The 19,730-nt window shown below is 45.6% G+C and overlaps 1 protein-coding gene across 1 annotated transcript in view; it reads left to right on the top strand.

The window, feature by feature from the left end:
• LOC115643878 (scavenger receptor cysteine-rich type 1 protein M130-like) overlaps nt 1-10,442 on the top strand; it is a 48,199-nt gene extending 37,757 nt beyond the window's left edge. The window contains exons 12-16 of the mRNA XM_030547870.1: nt 2,337-2,432; nt 3,813-3,896; nt 5,964-6,053; nt 7,037-7,174; nt 9,985-10,442. Coding sequence (XP_030403730.1) covers nt 2,337-2,432; nt 3,813-3,896; nt 5,964-6,053; nt 7,037-7,174; nt 9,985-10,112 — 536 coding nt within the window. The 3' untranslated portion in view covers nt 10,113-10,442. The remainder of the gene's footprint in view (nt 1-2,336; nt 2,433-3,812; nt 3,897-5,963; nt 6,054-7,036; nt 7,175-9,984) is intronic.
• The last annotated feature ends 9,288 nt before the right edge of the window (nt 10,443-19,730 follow it).

Here is a 19,730-nt window from a genome sequence, read left to right as displayed (position 1 = left end):
ATTTTTCCTTATTCCTTTTTAAATTAATTGCTGATTAAATAAATTGTATTTGCTTTAAACTGTATGTAATGATCAGTAAGTTGGCGAAGCATTCAGTGCAGAGAGAGCACCCTGGAGTGAGGACACCCTAGCCCCTGACCTAGGTGAACACAGCAAGGCTGGAGGTCAACCCTCCAGGAATCCTAGGCCCAGCCTTTTTGGGGTTACGAGGACTCTGCAGATAGGAGAGTCCTCAAGGGCAGGGAGGCCTCTGGGTAAAGGAAGTGGGAGCGAGGACTCAGACCTTTCCTCTAGCCCACTTCATCAGGGTAGTGCAGAAGTCAGGAAAGTTCCCCACGATAGGGGGACCATTCTCCCACTTACATGTATCCCCACAGTGATCCACTCCAAGAGTGCCTAGTCAGGCCTGAAGCCTCTAGCCATCACCTGTCTCTGGGCAGGATCCATCTGTTCCACCTCCTTCTGACCAGCGGGTTTTAAGGCTGCACAGCCCCCTGCCTTCCACTGTGATAGCCCCAGCAAACCAGTCTGCCTACAGGCCAGCCTCCATGCTGTGCGTTCTCCCCAAGAGCTATGAGCAGTGTATTGCCAGCAGTTACAAGTCACCACCCAGCTCTCTCTCTCAGCAGCATCACAGAGAAAACAATAAAAATTCCTCCACACTTACTGAACGTACCAGAAATCACCTGTCTTCGTCATGGGCAGCCCGGCAGACCAACCTCCCTCCAACCATTCAGTTTTGGGATCCCCGTGGACAGAAGGTCCTGTCCTTTTGCTGAATCAAAATGAAGACTCTGAGTATGTTTAAACTCAGCCCTTCATATCAGAAATCTTTCTTTGTTTCTGGAAACCCAGTTTATACTAGTCTGTGTAAATGACCCCAAAGGCTGTTACCTTTCTGGAGTTGTTTATAATCTTGGTGATTCGTCTTTATCATCCCTGACTGTTTTTCGTTCTTGGAGGAGCTGTGGTAACCCTCCCACATGCAGCAGAACACAATACATAAACCATTCACAGATTTAATGCCGTGGTTCCATACTGCATTGGGTTGCAGAATCTGCCACAGGGAGGGGTTCTGAATATCATTGAGGAGACACATCATGGAGAGGGACCTAGAGAGATTGTAATTATTGTCGGGGGAAAAAGTGTATAAAAATAGAGCTGTGGTAAATAGTTGTTATCAGAGTTACCCAATAGAAAGTACAATCTTAGGAAGGAGAAATGGGGGAAAGGAACATTATACTGTATAATAACCATATGTGGTACTTATCAAGGATTTTACATCTATAACACACTGTACAAACATTAGCTACCAGCTCTATGGAAAGAAGGCAGAGAATGGGATTGCCATCAACATACACGTAACATTCACTACTTTGCAGTAAGACAATGACTATAATCAGATCTCATGCTTCAGGGCTTCAGCCAGTCACCTGCAGGGGTCAGGGAAGAATTCTGGGAAGCCTTTATATTTGTTGTTTGGTTTTTGCCCTCCTGTGGAGCATCAGACATTAGCTAGAGATGGAGCTGTGACACTGGATGGGCTGGACCAGTCCTCTGAGGTGGTACAGAGAAACCTCTTTCTAAGATGTCTTGCTGGTGTGTCTTTTCCACATGCTCAGGGTCAAACCGATTGTCAGATTTGGAGTCAGCAAGGAATTTTCCCCCAGGGCACGGTGGCAAAAAGGGACCTTGGGGGATTTTCATCTTCTTCTGAAGCATGGAGCATGGATCACCTGCCAGGATTATCTAGGCATTTCTCTCTTGCAGGGGCCTTGGCCATTGGTGGTACCTTATTCCCTCCTGCTTTCTTCCTGTGGCACACAAGAGCTTATTCTGCTGAGGATTGAAATGCTTTAGTCTAGCTGCAACTTTGGGTTCAAACATGGGGGTATCTGGGTGAAATGCAGTGGCCTGTGTAATACAGGAAGTCAGACTAGATGTTCTAATGGTCCTGTCTGACCTTAAAGTCTATGAAAAAAAAGTGTCACAGTTTTCAAATGGGTGTAAACACCAGCATACGGGAAGAATTATTTAAACTGCTCCAAAGGGGAATAGCCCGGAATAATGGGATGAGAGTAAAAAGGGAACATTTAAAATGAATGTGAGGAAGCTTCCTAACAGCGAACTAGCCCTGGGAACCATCATCAAAGGGCTGTTGTGGAAAGGGACGTCCCCATCACCTGGCTCATTTAAATCCAGCCTGGACAGAGCAGTGGGAATGTGCTGTAGGGTTCAGGCTCACACTGGGCCGAGGGGAAGGGGCTGGATGATCCCATCATGTTTCCCATCTCTGGTTTCAATGACCCTGTGCAAACCGTGCCCTTTGTTTTTAGGCTCCAGAAGACTGTTGGATCCCTTCTCTGAGGCCGTGTACGAGGAGATTGATTATAATCTGATGAGAGAGAAGCAGGAGATGTTCAGTCGCTCAGGTCTGTGGGTCTCACTCTTAACAGGGAGCAGCTAGCTAATGCCCTTTCCATCTGAGGCCCTGACCCAGCGTTAAATCACTGCAGCTTCAGCCCTGTCAGCTTGTCATTGGAGCTGTGCACCAGTCTTCATTACATAATGATTTGGGGAAAATGCAGATTTAGAGACACAAATTCTTGTCAATTTCACCACTTGTTCCAAAAACACACACAAAAGTTCATTTCATTTCAATATTTTCTAAAGACTTTTTTTAAATTTGATATTAATTTTCAATTAGAAATTTCCTTTAATTTTATCTATAAAATATTTTTAAAATAAGAAATGTCGAAAAGAACATCAAAAGGTTTCATCAACATGAAACTATTTTTTTTACTTTTGCATTTGCCAAAAATTTCAAAAAAGCCATTTTTGGCTCAGTCCAACCTTTTTTTTTTGAGTTAGTTAGTTATACAATGGCCAGAGAATGAAACCATGTTTTTTTTGCCAAGCTCTAGCTGTAGGGGCTGGGTCTGTGGTGAGCCCAGCAGTTACTCATGTAGACTGATGGAGATGGGCTCCCTTCCCACCATACACTGAATGTCCCAATTCTAGGGACAGTTAATGACTCATCTGCCCATTCTGTAACCTTGGAGTGTAACCAGTGATGGGTCAGGAAAGCAACTTTCCGGGACCAGGCTAAACTATTGTTTGAAAATTCTCTGGAGCTTTGGTGCAGGGGATGTTCTGTGCCTCCTCCCACTACAGCCCCCTATTTGCTGGCTTGGCTCCCTGCTGCCCCCGGAGCAGAGAGATCTGCCCAGGAGAGCCTCATGACTTTGAGTCATGGCCCTTTTAGCCTTTGTGCCATTTTGTCTCAATGTCTGATGGAACATCCTGCCCAAGGGCTGTGCTGTGATGGGGCTCTGAGGATGTGCTCAGGGCATCCCCCAGCACCACTGCCAAGATGGCTACAGTGAATCACAGACTCTGCTCTGGGCCTGTCTTGGCCTAATCTGAAACACCATGGAGAGCTGACCGACTGATTCATGTGGGAGGTGGGGATTTACCCTTAAGAAGGAGGAGTCCTCTCTGTTGCTGAGGAGGCCATTACCATTGTGGAACTTCCCTGGACCAGCAGCTAGAGACATGACCTTCACTCACCCCAGTATATTTCTGGTCAGATTGTAGCATCCTCTCCGTCACATTTACCACAATAAAATGAAGATTTCTCTTGGGGAGTCTGTGTCAGCTTCTCACCACTCAAGAGTCACTGTGATCCAGCATCTTCTCTGGAAGGAGGAGTAGACTGAGACGAGAAATCCTGCACCACGCCCCAAATGTGTTCCCAGTTCCACAGTCCTGCTGTTCTCATTGTGATGAATTTCTGGTTCTCGTCTCTCCAGTCTCCTATTCAGATGACTCAGTGGCAAAGCTGCAGTATTACACCGGGGACAGCGAGGGGGAAAATGATCCTGGATCAGAACAAGGTAATGGGGGAGGGACAGACTCAGGCCGAGAGACCCAAATCTGAGCAGAGAACAGAATTTCTGTGACACTTTCTGCAATCGCAGCCATTTGCCCTCACATGGTTCCCATTTTACACAGTCAGGTCTAATCCCATTAAACAGGATTTCTGCCAGAATCTCAGGATAGGAACATGTGACCATCTCCTGAGCCCACACCCCTGGGAGTGGTTTGCAGTGACCTCCCCAGATGAGGAGCTGGTGGAGATGAGTCAGTCTCTTTGGGTGGAAGGCGTCAGTGCCAAGCAGGGCTCCTCTCTCATCCCTGAGACAGAGAGAGGGGGGAAGATTGTCCTATGTTATAATTACAGATGGGCTCAGCCCAAATCACTGATCTGAACCCACCAGAATTTTAAGGGGAGGGGAATTTGCTGATTCTGACTCTAACTCTGGATCTCAGTTTTGGAGCTAACACCTGACACTATAACAGGCTAAAGCAAAATCCTGGATCTGAACTTACTTGCCTGGGCCTGTCATAACATATTCCCAGATTTGGACCTTAGCATCCAAAATATGGGTGTTAGCATGAAAACCTCCAAGCTTAGTTACCAACTTGGACCTGGTAAAGCTGCCACCACCCAAAAAATTAGAGTGTTTTGGGGCACTTGGGTCCCCCCAAAAACCTTCCCTGGGGACCCTAAGACCCAAATTCCTTGAGTCTTACAACAAAGGGGAATAAACCATTTCCCTTCCCCCTCCTCCTTCCAGGTGTTCCCTCCCTGGGTTCCTGGAGAGATACACAGAAGCAAGCTCCGTGAATCTAAACAGAGGGATTCTACCCTCCCTATTTCCAGTCCTGGAAACACAAGTACCGAGAGCCAATTTCTCCCCCACCCCTCCTTCTTCCAGAGGGAATGCAAAGTTAGGCTAGAAAATCTAACACACAGAGATTTCCCCCTGACTTCTTCCTCCCACCAATTCCCTGGTGAGCTACAGACTCAATTCCCTGGAGTTCCCCACTAAAGAAAAACTCCAACAGGTCTTAAAAAGAAAGCTTTATATAAAAAGAAAGAAAAAATACATAAAAATGGTCTCTCTGTATTAAGGTGACAAATACAGGGTCAATTGCTTAAAAGAAATATGAGTAAACAGCCTTATTCAAAAAGAACACACTTCAAAACACTTCAGCAACTACACACATGTAAATACAAAAGAAAAAAAACAATAACCCCTATTGTTTAATGATCTTTGTACTCACAACTTGGAAACAGATGATTAGAAAGCAGGAGACAGAAAAATCCTTCCCATAGCCGAGAGGGACAGACACAAGACCAAGAACAAAGGACTCACACACAAACTTCCCTCCACCCAGATTTGAAAAAGTCTTGTTTCCTGATTGGTCCTCTGGTCAGGTGTTTCAGGTTACTCTTTTCCAGGTAAAGAACATTAACCCTTAGCTATCTGTTTATGACAGGGCCCATCTCTAATTGTAAACGAGGCGGCATTTCTACCCCAGCTGCTCTCAAGGGAGTCCATGAATTTGAGCCCTTTGAGAGTTTCGCCTATGGCTGGGGAGGAGACACTGAGCAGATGAGCCAGTTCTGCTGAGAAGCTGGAGCGCTGCCAAACCCAACCCTGGACTGCCTGAGAAGCTAATAGAGAGCAGGAGCTCACAAAGGATCAGAACAGTGATTTCAAAGCAGGAGCTTTAATTCCTGTAGAGGGGAAGTTCCCCCACCCCAGGGTAACAGGAAATTTCAATCCTGTCTGCAGAGATCAGCTGGATTCACACAGGCCGTCTCTGGCCTGGCCAGGCCTGTGTCCCAACCTGTTATCTCAGCACAAACCCAGATCCTGCTCCCATTGAAACACATACAAGAGCTGCTGTTGGATTCTGCAGGGACAGGATTGGCCCCTAGTTATTTCTGCGACTCCTGTTTTACTGTAGTTCTCTGACTTGTGCCCTCTCACCATGGGTCCCCTACGACTTCCCTCTCATGCGCCATGATACACAGCTGTAGTTATAAGGGCCACCTGCGCTGAAGAGACGCTGCTGATGTCAGGGGTTGAGTGTGGTGTTTGCTATTTCAGAGGGAGCTTCCCCAGGGGGGTCTCAGCTGGATTACGATAACGTGGAGGAGCCTGCCTTGAACGACGTCCCCCAGACTCCAGACTGCCAAGGTGAGCACTGAATCTGCCTCCTGGAAGCAGTGTCACCCTAATGAAAAACTAACTGTATTTCCCAGTAGGGACAATAGTGGTTTGTTAAGAAAACCACAAAGTTCACCCACCAGTATTGTCTATTGGCGTAACACTGGGGGCGCTGAGCAGGTGCATTACAAGAGCTGTGTGGAGGCCCAGGGGTAGAGAAGCGTGTGAGATCCTAGGTCATGACAGAGGCCCATTACAGGGATGGAAGGAGCAGTTCACTCAGGACCTGCCCACGCGGTACTTGGCTCAGGTCACTGATCTGTGACCCACACTGCCGTGAGCACTAGGGTTACTCACTATTTGTAAACATAATGCATCAAAACAGAGACCTTTACATAGCAGAACTGTTCCCTGCCAGCTTTTCCTGGTATGCAACTATGGCAGCTTATATACATCTGTGTCAGACAGGCTGTGACTGGGGTGGGCGGGACATAGAGATTTTACACCCAGGGGCCCATGTCCCATCCTTATTAGCTGGCTTAGCTCCCACTGGTGTTAGTACATTGGAGACTGATGGCAGTTTATTGAGTAAACTTTATCAGGAGAACGCACTGAAAAGTCATTTAAAAAATAATGTCAAGTTTAGGAAGCCGGAGACAAACTCTGGACAATTCCAAGTTATTTACATTTGTAATTATTGTAACCAAATGCCTTGTGGAGCAATCCCTCTGGACTAGACCCCAGTCACCTCTTTCTAAAACTCTCCCTTCCCCTCGTCATCTGGGAGCTCTAGGATCCTCTCAACCAGCTACTAAAATGTATCAAATCAATCTGATCTGTAAATTCTCTCAATCTGAGGGTTCCAGAGGAGGGCTTGTTTTACATCCCTGAGGGTGGAAGTTAAGTCGCTGAGAGATCCCCAGGGACCAGTGAGGCTGGTGCATCTGCAGCTTGTAGTTTATTTCTATCTTCACTGTGAATATTCTCTTAATTACTTCACATCTTCACGTCAGATGCCCCTACCCTGCCTGGAGATGTCCTAGGGGATGGCTATGATGATGCCAGAGAAGTGTCTGACCCTGAAGGTGACCCTCATTTGGGGCAGAATAATGAGAAGGGCACTGGAGCAAATGACAGGGATTCACAGACAGGTGAGTGGAGAATTGTTTGCACTTCACACTGTCTCTGCAGAGTGGGAGGGCTGGAAATGTGTGTACACAGCAAGAGAACAGCCCTGGCCAACTCAACGCTTGTGAGAAAACTCTCCTTCTCTCATCTCTCCATTCCCTCAAAGCAGAGGCTTCAGTGCCTGCCATGGGGAGAGGAACAGCAGGGTCCCTGCTGGGTGGTACTTCATGGTCAAACCAGCAAGATACCTAGGATCCATCTGCCTCTAGATTCCAAATCTTGTGTTGCTGCCACACCCTGGATGTGCTCGATTCCCACCAGTTCACTGTGCCTGTATCTTTTGGCAGAATCCTATACACCAAAGTCCTGTTACTGCTGCACTAGTGTTAAAGAACCCATGACATGTCCTGTAAAATCTGGGATGGGCTTTGCCCATTGTCCTTGGCCAATATTTCTCTTCGCTTCCCCATTGTGTCATGAGCAGAGACACCGTCAGCCACCCCAGAGGAGGTGCAGTGGTGATGAAATTTGCATTGATTAATACTTGATAAGAATAACATGCTAATGTTCATTGCTAGGCAGAGTGAAAGTTATAATGTCCTTAACTAAGCGCTTCTTGCTGGTAAGTGTTTGGGTTTTGTACATGAAGTGACAAGTAGCTGCAGCTGGCACTTGGCAACTTTACGTGGTCTGGAAACCAAAGATTTTACTCTCCAGTCTATGTATAGAGATGATGGATTAGAACTTGTCAAAGACCTGTAGCCTGATTTGAGGTAGGTTAGTAGGGTTGGTGTAATGTACCCACTTAATTTAATTTTATTTATTTAATTAATTTTAATTGATATTAATAATAATTATTTGGTATTAATTAGTGTGGGTTTGGCTCAATATATTTGATCAGAAGATAAAGTTCGTCCTGAATCAGGCTTCACAGAATTTATAAAAGGAACTTCGGAGTATATGACAGGAACTTACACTGAGACAGATATAGTCATAAAGACCTTTTATTAAAATCAATGAAATAATAAGCAAATGTTAAAATAGTTCAAGATTACAAAGTTACAAAATATCATAGTTCTTTAAGAGATATATTTATGATAATACTCTATTATAAGCTCACTCTGTGTAGTGCAGCAGCACTTTGAGCGTTTTCCACACCTCTGACAGAGGAAGTTATTTTAAGATTGTTTGCGTTCTGGTTTAACACTATATATGCTAAATGCTTTCTAGGGTAAGAATGAAGCAGAAGGGAAATTAGATCCTTTTTTACTTACAGTTTTTAAAAGAAATAATAGTATGGTCTATTCATAGTCAATAGCCTTCGTACATGGGTAGCATCGATACGTAGGTGAGGGTGGAGGAGATGAAGAGTAGACAGGAGCAGATAGATGGGTGTATCGCCTCCCTGATGGTGAGCTGTCTCACCTTTTTATAGAGCATTGGTTGAAAATCCCTCCTCCTATGCCCAAATTTCATCTTTCCCCCACGGAAATGTTAGGGTACACCTACCTCATAGGTTAACATTTATGTGCATATGAATGACAGGTATGTACACATTTGTGGTGTACTTGTTAGATTTGTGGGCAAAATCCCTTTTTTCCACCCCTTACTGTAATTAGTTCAGTTAAAGGTGTCCAGACATCTGCATAGGTATTTTGTCTTATTATCACTTTTCTGACTAAGGGTCCCAAAATGTGCTGAAGTTGCCTTAGCGTCATACAGGATGTTTGACCTGTAGGTTTCTTGCATTACCACTATTGCATTGTAAATCTATAAGCCTATTACATCAAGTACTTAAATTTACCAAAAAGACATTTTATACAGACTATCAGATTAATCCTCAGGGCTACAGACCCAAGACTGAAGGGGGAACAATTCCCATCCGTACTGTAGAACACAGTTTCTCAGACTGGGCAGCACAGAATATATTCTAGGGTGGCATGAGAAGCCAGAGCAGAGAGCGGTGGCTCCTGTCTGGGTGCCCAGTTTTGAAGGCAGCTGTCATAAACAGACAGTTAAGGGTTAACTCTTCTTTTACCTCTAAAGGGTAAAGAAGCTCACATAACCTAGCTAACATCTGACCGAAAGGACCAATAAAAAGATAAGATATAAAAAAGAGGGAGGAGGGAAATCAGTCTTTTATCTGTTCAGTAAGTTTGTGCCAACGTGGAAAGATCCAGGATTCCACCAGCTAACATTTCTTAAAAGTAGTGAGTATTAGAGAATTGGTGAAGAAGTCTCTCCAGGGAAGAGTTATAGGAACTTGGGATGGAGATATTTTGGGGGAAGAGGCACTCCAAATGGTCCTTTCCCTGTTTATTGTTTAAATCATTTGATGATAGCAGAGGAGTACCAGGTTTTAATCTAAGCTAGTAAATAAACTTAGGGATTATCTCATGCAGGTCCCCACATCTGTACACTAAAGTTCAGAGTGGGGGTAACACCTTGACAGCAGCACTACCACCGGCAGCAGCGCAGAAATAAGAATGTTATGGTCTGGTGTTGCTGCTGTTACTTGTCCTCTGCTGCTGGCAGCAGTGCTGCCTTTGAGCTGGGTGGCTGGAGAGTTATATGCTTAAATGGCTCTTTTTGACTCAATGCCCTACTGCTTTTCCTATTTAGTGAGAGTTGCATGTTGATTTTTTTTTTAAATTGGTACATGTACTTGTGTGGCGGGGAGGGGAGGTGTCAGCTACTATGGATACATGGAAAGGGGCCACAATCAAATAAGTTTGAGAATCACTGCTGTAAAGTGCACTCCACCTTGCTCTGCAGCCACACATAACCATAGAATGGATCCACTGACTGTATGCCTCCCCCTTGGTGTTTTCAGGTTGGAGTCGGCACTCGCTAAGGAGTGAAGTTGTCTCTGGGATGGAGAAGGAAACCCAATCCCTGCCTCCTGGAGACACAGGTTATGATGATGTGGGACATGGTGACTTTGGGGGTTCAATATCATAACAATTTGGTTGGACAAACTAACCCCGTGACGATGTAAACGCCTCACCTCTTTCTCTCAGAAATGATGCCCAGAGAAAGCCTTTGTCTGGTAGATAGACAAAGCAGGTGTTTTTGTAGGATTTGTGTGAATTTGCAGGAAATACAAGAATGAGTGGGGAAAGTTTCATAAGCTTTCTTTGTATAATTTCCCATTGTTTGGAGAGGGTGGAAGTTTCCTGCTTTTTGATGCCTATAATTTCTTCAGCTTGACTTTGTGCCTTTTTCCTATTAAATCCTTTCTGAAAGTCTTCCCCTTAGTGGATGTTTTTCTTGCCAGATGAAATGTGCAGTTTCCAGGGCTCACCACAGGCAGAGGCTGAGATTAAACAAACCAAGAGACAGGGAAGGCCACCTCTGGGTATGGCAGGCTGTTTGATAGCAGGCTGGGTTTACACATTAGGCATGTGATAAAAGTGAGAAACCAGGTAGAGAAAATTCAGAGATGAGCAACATGGTTATTCCTGAAGCGAATTCAGATTTGAAACTTTCATTGAATCCAAGGAAATAAATGCAAAAATTCTCCCTGAGTAATTCACACCTGAAATTAAACAAACTGTGAAAACATTTCCCGATTAGCAAGAAATGCAGAGGATGAATATTTCTGCTAGGACAATAATTTTATAGAAAATAATGACAAGAGGAGGGTTAATAAGAATCTGGATTTCCATTGAACCAATAAGGTTATAACAAGTAACAAGTCACTGAGCTGTTACTTAAAACCCTAGTAAAACTGATTATGTTCTCACAGTGGTATGTTTATTTCCATGACAGTCTACAAATATAGTTTAAAATCGATGCTGAGCTAAGTACTGACCAGTGGGAAAAGCCAGAAGTGTTCTCTTGATGAACCCTCAGTGAAATCAATACCAGAACGCATCCAGAGGACATCACTATTTCACAGAAATGTCTGTCTTTCCTTTATCACAAATCCTGCATTCAGTTGGACCACTTCATCTCTAAAAGGATAGATTGGAAATACAAATGGTGAGAGAAGGTGCTTCCAATCATCTGCATTCAGCAGGGCCAGGAATCATATAAAGAGACAGAAATACAACAATTTGCTTTGGAAAGGAGAAAAATACACATCTTCCTAATGTCTTTTTAATACGGCATAGTGATCCCTAGGAGACTGAAGGGGGATAAGGGTATGTCTACACTATGAAATTAGGTCGAATTTATAGAAGTCAATATTTTAGAAATTGATTTTATATAGTCGATTGTGTGTGTCCTCACTAAGAGCATTAAGTCGGCAGTGTGCATCCACAGTACCGAGGCTAGTGTCAACTTTCAGAGCGTTGCACTATGGGTAGCTATCTCACAATTCCCGCAGTCTCCACCACTCATTGGAATTCTTTGTAGAGCTCCCAGTGCCTGATGGGGCAAAAACATTGTCATGGCTGGTTTTGAGTACATGTCGTCAGGCCCCACTCCCTCCATGAAACAATGGCAAACAATCGTTTCTCGCCTTTTTTCCTGGGTTACCCGTGCAGACAACATACCATGGAAAGCGTGGAGCCTGCTCAGATCACTACGGCAGTTATGAGCACTGTAAACACCACTCATATTATCCTACAGAATATGCAGCACCAGAAACTTCAAAAGCAGGCGAGGAGGCGACAGCAGTGCGGTGACGAGAATGATGAGGACATGGACAAAGACTTCTCTCAAAGCACGAGCCCTGGCAGTGTGGATATCATGGTGCTAATGGGGCAGGTTCATGCCATGGAATGCCGATTCTTGGCCTGGGAAACAAGCACAGACTGGTGGGATCACATAGTATTGCATGTCTGGGATGATTCCCAATGGCTGTGAAACTTTTGCATGCGTAAGGGCACTTTCGTAGAACTTTGTGACTTGCTTTCTCCTGCCCTGAAGCACAAGAATACCAAGATGAGAGCAGCCCTGACACTTCACAAGTGAGTGGCAATAGCCCTGTGGAATCTTGCAACACCAGACAGCTACGGTCAGTCGGACACCAGTTTGGAGCGGGCAAATCTACTGTGGGGGCTGCTGTGATCGAAGTAGCCAATGCTATCACTGAGCTGCTGCTATCAAGGGTAGTGACTCTGGGAAATGCACAGGTCATAGTGGATGGCTTTGCTGCAGTGGGATTCCCTAACTGTGGTGGGGCAATAGACGGAACCCATATCCCTATCTTGGGACCAGAGCACCAAGGCTGCCAGTAAAGGGGTACTTTTCAATGGTGCTGCAAACACTGGTGTGTCACAAGGGATGTTTCACCAACATCAATGTGGGATGGCCGGGAAAGGTACATGACGATCGCATCTTTAGGAACTCTGGTCTGTTTCAAGAGCTGCAGCAAGGGACTTACTTTCCAGACCAGAAAATAACTGTTGGGGATTTTGAAATGCCTATAGTTATCCTTGGGGACCCAGCCTACCCCTTAATGCCTTGGCTCATGAAGCCATACACCGGCACTCTGGACTCAGGAGCTGTTCAACTATAGGCTGAGCAAGTGCAGAATGGTGGTAGAATGTGCATCTGGACGTTTAAAAATGTGCTGGTGCAGTTTACTGACTTGGTTAGACCTCAGCGAAACCAATATTCCTATTGTTATTACTGCTTGCTGTGTGTGCCACAATATCTGTGAGAGCAAGGGAGAAATGTTTATGGCAGGGTGGGAGGTTGAGGCAAATCGCCTGGCCGCTGATTACGCGCAGCAAGACACCAGTGCAGTTAGAAGAGCACAGCAGGGTGTGTTGTGCATCAGAGAAGCTTTAAAAACCAGTTTCATGACAGCCCAGGCTACGGTGTGAAAGTTCTGTTTGTTTCTCCTTCATGAAAACCACCCCTTTGGTTCATTCTACCTCCCTGTAAGCAAACCGTTCTCAGCTCCCCCCTTTGATCACCTCTTGCAGAGGCAATAAAGTCGTTGTTTCAAATTCATGCATTCTTTATTAATTTGTCACACAAATGGGGGCATAGCCTGGGAGGGGTGGGGGAGGAGGAAAGCACTGTGTGGGGTGGTGAGGAGGGGAGGAGGGAAGGACAAGGCCACACTGCGCTTCAAAACTTATTGAATGCCAGCTTTCTGTTGCTTGGGCAGTGTCATGGAATCATAGAATCATAGAATATCAGGGTTGGAAGGGACCTCAGGAGGTCATCTAGTCCAACACCCTACTCAAAGCAGGACCAATTCCCAACTAAATCATCCCAGCCAGAGCTTTGTCCAGCCTGCCCTTAAAAGCCTCTAAGGAAGGGGATTCCACAACCCCACTAGGTAACCCATTCCAGTACTTCACCACTCTCAGAGTGAAAAAGTTTTTCCTCGCATCCAACCTAAACCTCCCCCACTGCAACTTGAGACCATTAGTCCTTGTTCTGTCATCAGGTACCACTGAGAACAGTTTAGATCCATCCTCTTTGGAACCCCCTTTCAGGCTGTTGAAAGCAGCTATCAAATCCACCCTCATTCTTCTCTTCTGCAGACTAAACAATCCCAGTTCCCTCAGCCTCTCCTCATAAGTCTTGTGCTCCAGCCCCCTAACCCTTTTTGTTGCCCTCCACTGGACTCTTTCCAATTTTTCCACATCCTTCTTGTAATGTGAGGCCCAGAACTGCACACACTACTCCCGATGAGGCCTCACCAATGTCGAACAGAGGGGAATGATCACATCCCTCGATCTGCTGGCAATGCCCCTACTTATACAGACCAAAATGTTGTTAGCCTTCTTGGCAACAAGGGCACACTGTTGACTCATATCCAGCTTCTCGTCTACTGTAACCCCTAGGTCCTTTTCTGCAGAACTGCTTCCTAACCATTCGGTCCCTAGTCTGTAACAGTGAATGGCATTCTTCAGTCCTAAGTGCAGGACTCTGCACTTGTCCTTGTTGAACCTCATCAGGTTTCTTTTGGCCCAGTCCTCTAATTTGTCTAGGTCACTCTGTATCCTATCCCTACCCTCCAGCATATCTACCACTCCTCCCAGTTTAGTGTCATCTGCAAACTAGCTGAGAGTGCAGTCCACACCATCCTCCAGGTCATTAATGAAGATACTAAACAAAACCGGTCCCAGGACCGACCTTTGGGGAACTCCACTTGAAACCGGCTGCCAACTAGACATGGAGCTGTTTATCACTACCAGTTGAGTCCGATGATCAAGCCAGCTTTCTATCCACCTTAAAGTCCAATCATCCAGCCCATACTTCTTTAACTTGGTGGCAAGAATACTGTGGGAGACTGTATCAAAAGCTTTGCTAAAGTCAGGGAATAATGCATCCACTGCTTTTCCCTCATCCACAGACCCAGTTATCTCCTCATAGAAGACAATTAGGTTAGTACCCTGGGGTGAAGTGGTTGGATTCCTGGAGGCCCCCTCCCATGATCTTGGGTGTCTGGGTGAGGAGGCTATGGAACTTGGGGAGGAGGGTGGTTTGTTACACAGGTGCTGCAGCGGCGGTCTGTGCTCCTGCTGCCTTTCCTGCACCTCAGCCATACGCCGGAGCATATGAGTTTGATCCTCCAGTAGCCTCAGCATTGCTTCCTGCGTCCTCTCTCACACTTACACCACCTATCATCTTGATCCCATCTCCTCTCCTCTTGCTCCCGCCACATGTCCTCTCCTGTGTCCCTCCTATCGTTGTATTCATTTTCTGCTTCCCTGCACTCTGACACTGTCTGTCTCCATGCATTCTGTTGGGCACTTTCAGTGTGGGATGACTGCATGAGCTCAGAGAACATTTAACTGAGAGTGTGTTTTTTTCACCTTCTTATCTGTGCTAGCCTCTGGGATGGAGATGATGGGGAAGCATTGAAACATTTGTAGCTGCGGGAGGAAAAAAGGCAGAGTAGTATTTAAAAAGACACAATTTTAGAGAACAATGGATAGACTCTTACATGGTGAACTAAGCTGTTAACATTACATAGCATGTTGCTTTCTTTACAAGGTCTCATTTTGCCTCTTATATTGAGAGCCTACCAATTTGGTGTGAGAGATCACACACACAATGCTCACAGGTAACAGAATTCGGCTTGCAGACAGCCATGGTAAACCACAGTCGTCTGGCTTCTTTAGCCTTCACAGCTTGTGGGAATGGTTTCAAACAGCAGCGCCCTCGTTTCCTATACCAAGCACCCATTGAGTTGGCCATTTAAAAGGAGGAGCTGTGGTTTTCAGGTTAACAGGCAGCACAAACCCAAGTAACCCCCCCCCCCAATTCTCTGTGATGATCGCTTCACCCCTCCCATCACCGTGTAGTTAACAGCGGAGAACATTTCTGTTCAGCCACAGGCAAACAGCCCAGCAGGAACAGGTACCTTTGAATGTCCCCTTAATAAAATCCCCCTATTTCAACCAGGTGACCATGAATGATATCACTCTCCTGAGGATAACACAGAGAGATAAAGGACAGATGTTGCCTGAATGTCAGCAAACATTGGGACCATATGCTGCCATGCTTAGTTATGCAGTGATGCCAGACTACATGCTACTCTCCTGGCGTGGTGAAGTGTCCTACCATGGAGGACAAAATAAGGCTGCTCTTCCCAGAAACCTTTTGCAAAGGCTTTGAGAGTACATCCAGGAAAGTTTCATTGAGATGTCCCTGGAGGATTTCTGCTCCATCCCCAGACATGTTTAGAGACTTTTCCAGTAGCTATTCTGGCCCCAAATGCATCCCAGGTCTTTAGGGCAAATTAATCATTAAACACGCTTGCTTTTAAACCATGTACAATATTTACAAAGGTGCACTCACCAGAGGTCCCTCCTCTGCCTTCAAGGTCTGTGAGCCTGCCTTGGGTGAGTTGAGAGGGTACTGGCTCCAGGCTGATAAAGAGTTCCTAGCTGTCGGGGAAAACAGTTTCTCCACCTGCTTGCTGTGTGCTATCTTCAGCCTCCTTCTTATCATCATCTTCCTTGTCTCCAAAATCTGCATCCCTGTGGCGTGAGAATCGATTGACAGAGTCCACACACAGGGGTGGGGTATTTATAGGGGCACCCCCTAGAATTGCATGCAGCTCACCATAGAAGCAGCATGTCTGGGGCTCTGACCCGGAGCAGCCGTTTGCCTCTCTGGTTCCTTGGTAGACTTGCCTGAGATCCTTAAATTTCACACGGCACTGCTGTGGGTCCCTGTTATAGCCTCTGTCCTTCATGCCCTTGAAGATTTTTTCATTTTGTCTTTTGGAACGGAGTTCTGATAGCATGTATTCCTCTCCCCAAACAGTGATCAGATCTAGTACCTCCCATTCGGTCCATGCTGGAGCTCTGTTGCGATTCTGGGACTCCATACTCACCTGTGCTGATGAACTCTGCATGGTCACCTGTGCTGATCAGCTTGCCACTCTGGTCAAACAGGAAATGAAATTCAAAAGTTCCCAGGGCTTTTCCAGTCTACCTGTCCAGTGCATCTGAGTTGAGAATGCTGTCCAGAGTGGTCACAATGGAGCACTCTGGGAAAGCTCCCGAAGGCCAATACTGTCAAATTGCATCCACACTACCCCAAATTCAACCCAGCAAGGTAGATTATAGAGCTAATCCCTTCATCAGGGAGGAGTACAGAAATAGATTTTAAGAGCTCTTTAAGTTGACAAACATGGCTTCATCATTTGGACGGATGTAGGATTAAAATCGATCTAACACTGCTAAATTCAACCTAAACTTGTAGTGTAGACCAGGGCTGAGAGACTGTGCCCACCTGTTCCAAGGGTTGTGTCCTCAAAACAGATTTGTGGGACACAGGAAATGACCAGACAGAGAGGAAGTGGGCCCATTGTGGATGTTTGTGCTTTGGCTGGGAACCCAAGCTGCTGATGCTGCCTAGGGCCTGGGACTGGAGCCTTATAGAGGGAGTGGGTGAAGGCTCCTCTCTTCTTTCAGGTCAAAGAAATCCTGGCAAATGTTCCTGGGTTTGGCCAGTCTTTCCAAGGGGGTCACATCACTCACAGGCAAAAGGAGGAGGAGCACTCCCCCCAGAATGACACATCTTTCCCTGTTTCCCCACTTTCTTTTTTAAATCATATGTTCTACCACCCCTTGCTGGAAATTCAGTGGGTTCAAATTTCATCAAACTCTGTGGGGATTTGCACTGAGGGAATAAGGGAGTTCCCTAGCTCATGTTAGATTGTGATTGCAATTCCTACAGAGGACAGCTTGCTTACTTACGAGATCAATGGTCATGGGTCACTGGTGTGGTTATAGGTTGATCGATGTTTGGCTGCATCTGTTTTTCCCCTCCGTGTGCTGCCCCAGCCCTGTGCAGACAGCTGGTATGGCAGACCTTGAGCAAACCACCCAATGATCACAGAATCATAGAAGATTAGGGTTGCAGAAGAACTCAGGAGGGCATCTAATTCAACTCCCTGCTCAAAGCAGGACTAACACCAACAAAATCATCCCAGCCAGGGCTTTGTCAAGCCAGGCCTTAAAAACCTCTTAGGATGGAGATTTCACCACCTCCCTAGGTAATCCATTCCATTGCTTCACCACCCTCCTAGTAAAATAGTGTTTCCTAATATCCAACCTGGACCTCCTCCACTGCAACTTGAGACCTTTATTCCTTGTTCTGTCATCTGCCATCACTGAGAACAGCCTAAATCCATCCTCTTTGGAACCCCACTTCAAGTAGTTGAAGGTTGCTATGTAATCCTCCCTCACTCTTCTCTTCTGCAGACTAAACAAGTCCAGTTCCCTCAGCCTCTCCTTGTAAGTCATGTGTCCCAACCCCCTGATCATTTTCGTTGCCCTCTACTGGACTGTGTCCAATTTGTCCACATCCTTTCTGTAGTGGGGGGCCCAAAACTGGACACAGTACTTGAGATGTGGCCTCACCAGTGCCGAATAGAGGGAATAATCACTTCCCCAGATCTGCTGGCAATACCCCTACTAATGCAGCCCAATATGCTGTTAGCCTTCTTGGCAACAAGAGCACACTGCTGACTCGTATAAAGCTTCTCATCCACTGCAATCCACAGGTCCTTTTCTGCAGAAGTACTGCTTAGCCAGTCTGTTCCCAGCTTGTAGTGGTGCATGGGATTCTTCCATCCCTGGAACAGGTCTCTGCACTTGTTCTTGTTGAACCTCATCAGATTTCTTTTGGCCTAATTATCCAATTTGTCTAGGTCAGTTTGGATCCTATCCATACCCTGCAGCAAAGCTACCTCTCCCCCTAGCTTAGTGTCATCTGTGAACTTGCTGAGGGTGCAATCCATCCCGCCATCCAGATCATTAATAAAGATGTTGAACAAAACTGGCCCCAGGACCGACCTCTTAACAGATCACAAGATCACAAGATTTGTTAAGGGACAAAGGCACCCAGCCAGGTTTATTGTTGACCAAGCACGGTACTAGTATCCCACAGAATCTACTGGATCACTAATACATGTGTGCCCATAACAATGGACCAACTCAGTGAATGGTGGGACTTTCCATTTCTCCCTAAGCCAGACAAAGATACTCCCTATGAGATACATTCCTATACCCTGATATAAACCATTTACCTACTGCCTCTGGCATATTTAGTTACTGCCCCCTGATGTGGCTCGTTGTTACTCATCACCTTGTACATGTTGGTTTGATTAAAACATCTTTATTACATATTGTTATCCTGACCTTATCTTTTAGGAGAGTTCAGTGTGTTCCTGTTATCCTTGGGAAATGTTTTTATACCATCCTTGATAGCAGGATGTTCTGCTACCACTTGATATTGGGATGTGTTTGTGTGAGTACTCTGTGCGTGGCATTTCTGAGAAATGTGTATTTCTCCAATAGCAGACCTTTTTCTTGGCAGATTCTGTGAGCAGCTCCTACCTCTTACTCACAGCTTGACTTTGCTTTATATCAGTAAAGCTTTGACTACTACTTTAGCCGAGGCCTGAGGCCTCAAACCAGGCCTCTGATACAAGGGCTTATGTCTTAGACTCTCTTCCTACTATACCTGTAATAAAAGATTTCCTGGTACTGTTGATTCTCATGATGCAAACTTTGTGGCTAATGATAAACATTATAACAAAGAAGTTGATACTGGTAGTAAATCCTTTGTTCTGAGTGAGATTTGCACTTTATGCACAGGAGGTGATTTTAAGTGAGATTTAAGTGAGGTGGCTGGAAATCAGTCAAAGAGGTTACAGTTTGTTATTTTCTATTTGCTTATCTTGGGCACAAGAAGTAGGGACAGAACAACAGGAAAATGAGTGAAAGTGAAACTAGTAAGAAGCTGGAGCTGCGCAAATTGCAGGCAGAAAAGAGGGAAAAAGAACATGAGACTTATGGAATTAAAATAGCTGGAAACTGAGACAGAAAATGCCGGACAAGAAGCTACACACCAAAGAGCCATGGAACTATAAGCCAAAGAAATAGAGGAAAACGAATAATAGAATAATAGAATCTCAGGGTTGGAAGGGACCTCAGGAGGTCATCTAGTCCAACCCCCTGCTCAAAGCAGGACCTAATCCCCAACTAAATCATCCCAGCCAGGGCTTTGTCAAGCCTGACCTTAAAAATCTCTAAGGAAGGAGATTCCACTACCTCCTTAGGTAACCCATTTCAGTGCCTCACCACTTTCTGAGTGAAAAAGCTTTTTCCTAATATCCAACCTAAACCTCCCCCACTGCAACTTGAG

This window comes from Gopherus evgoodei, unplaced genomic scaffold (genome assembly GCF_007399415.2).
Source record: "Gopherus evgoodei ecotype Sinaloan lineage unplaced genomic scaffold, rGopEvg1_v1.p scaffold_75_arrow_ctg1, whole genome shotgun sequence".
In the NCBI taxonomy this organism is placed as follows: Eukaryota; Metazoa; Chordata; order Testudines; family Testudinidae; genus Gopherus; species Gopherus evgoodei.
This window is presented reverse-complemented; position numbering and strand designations above follow the sequence as displayed.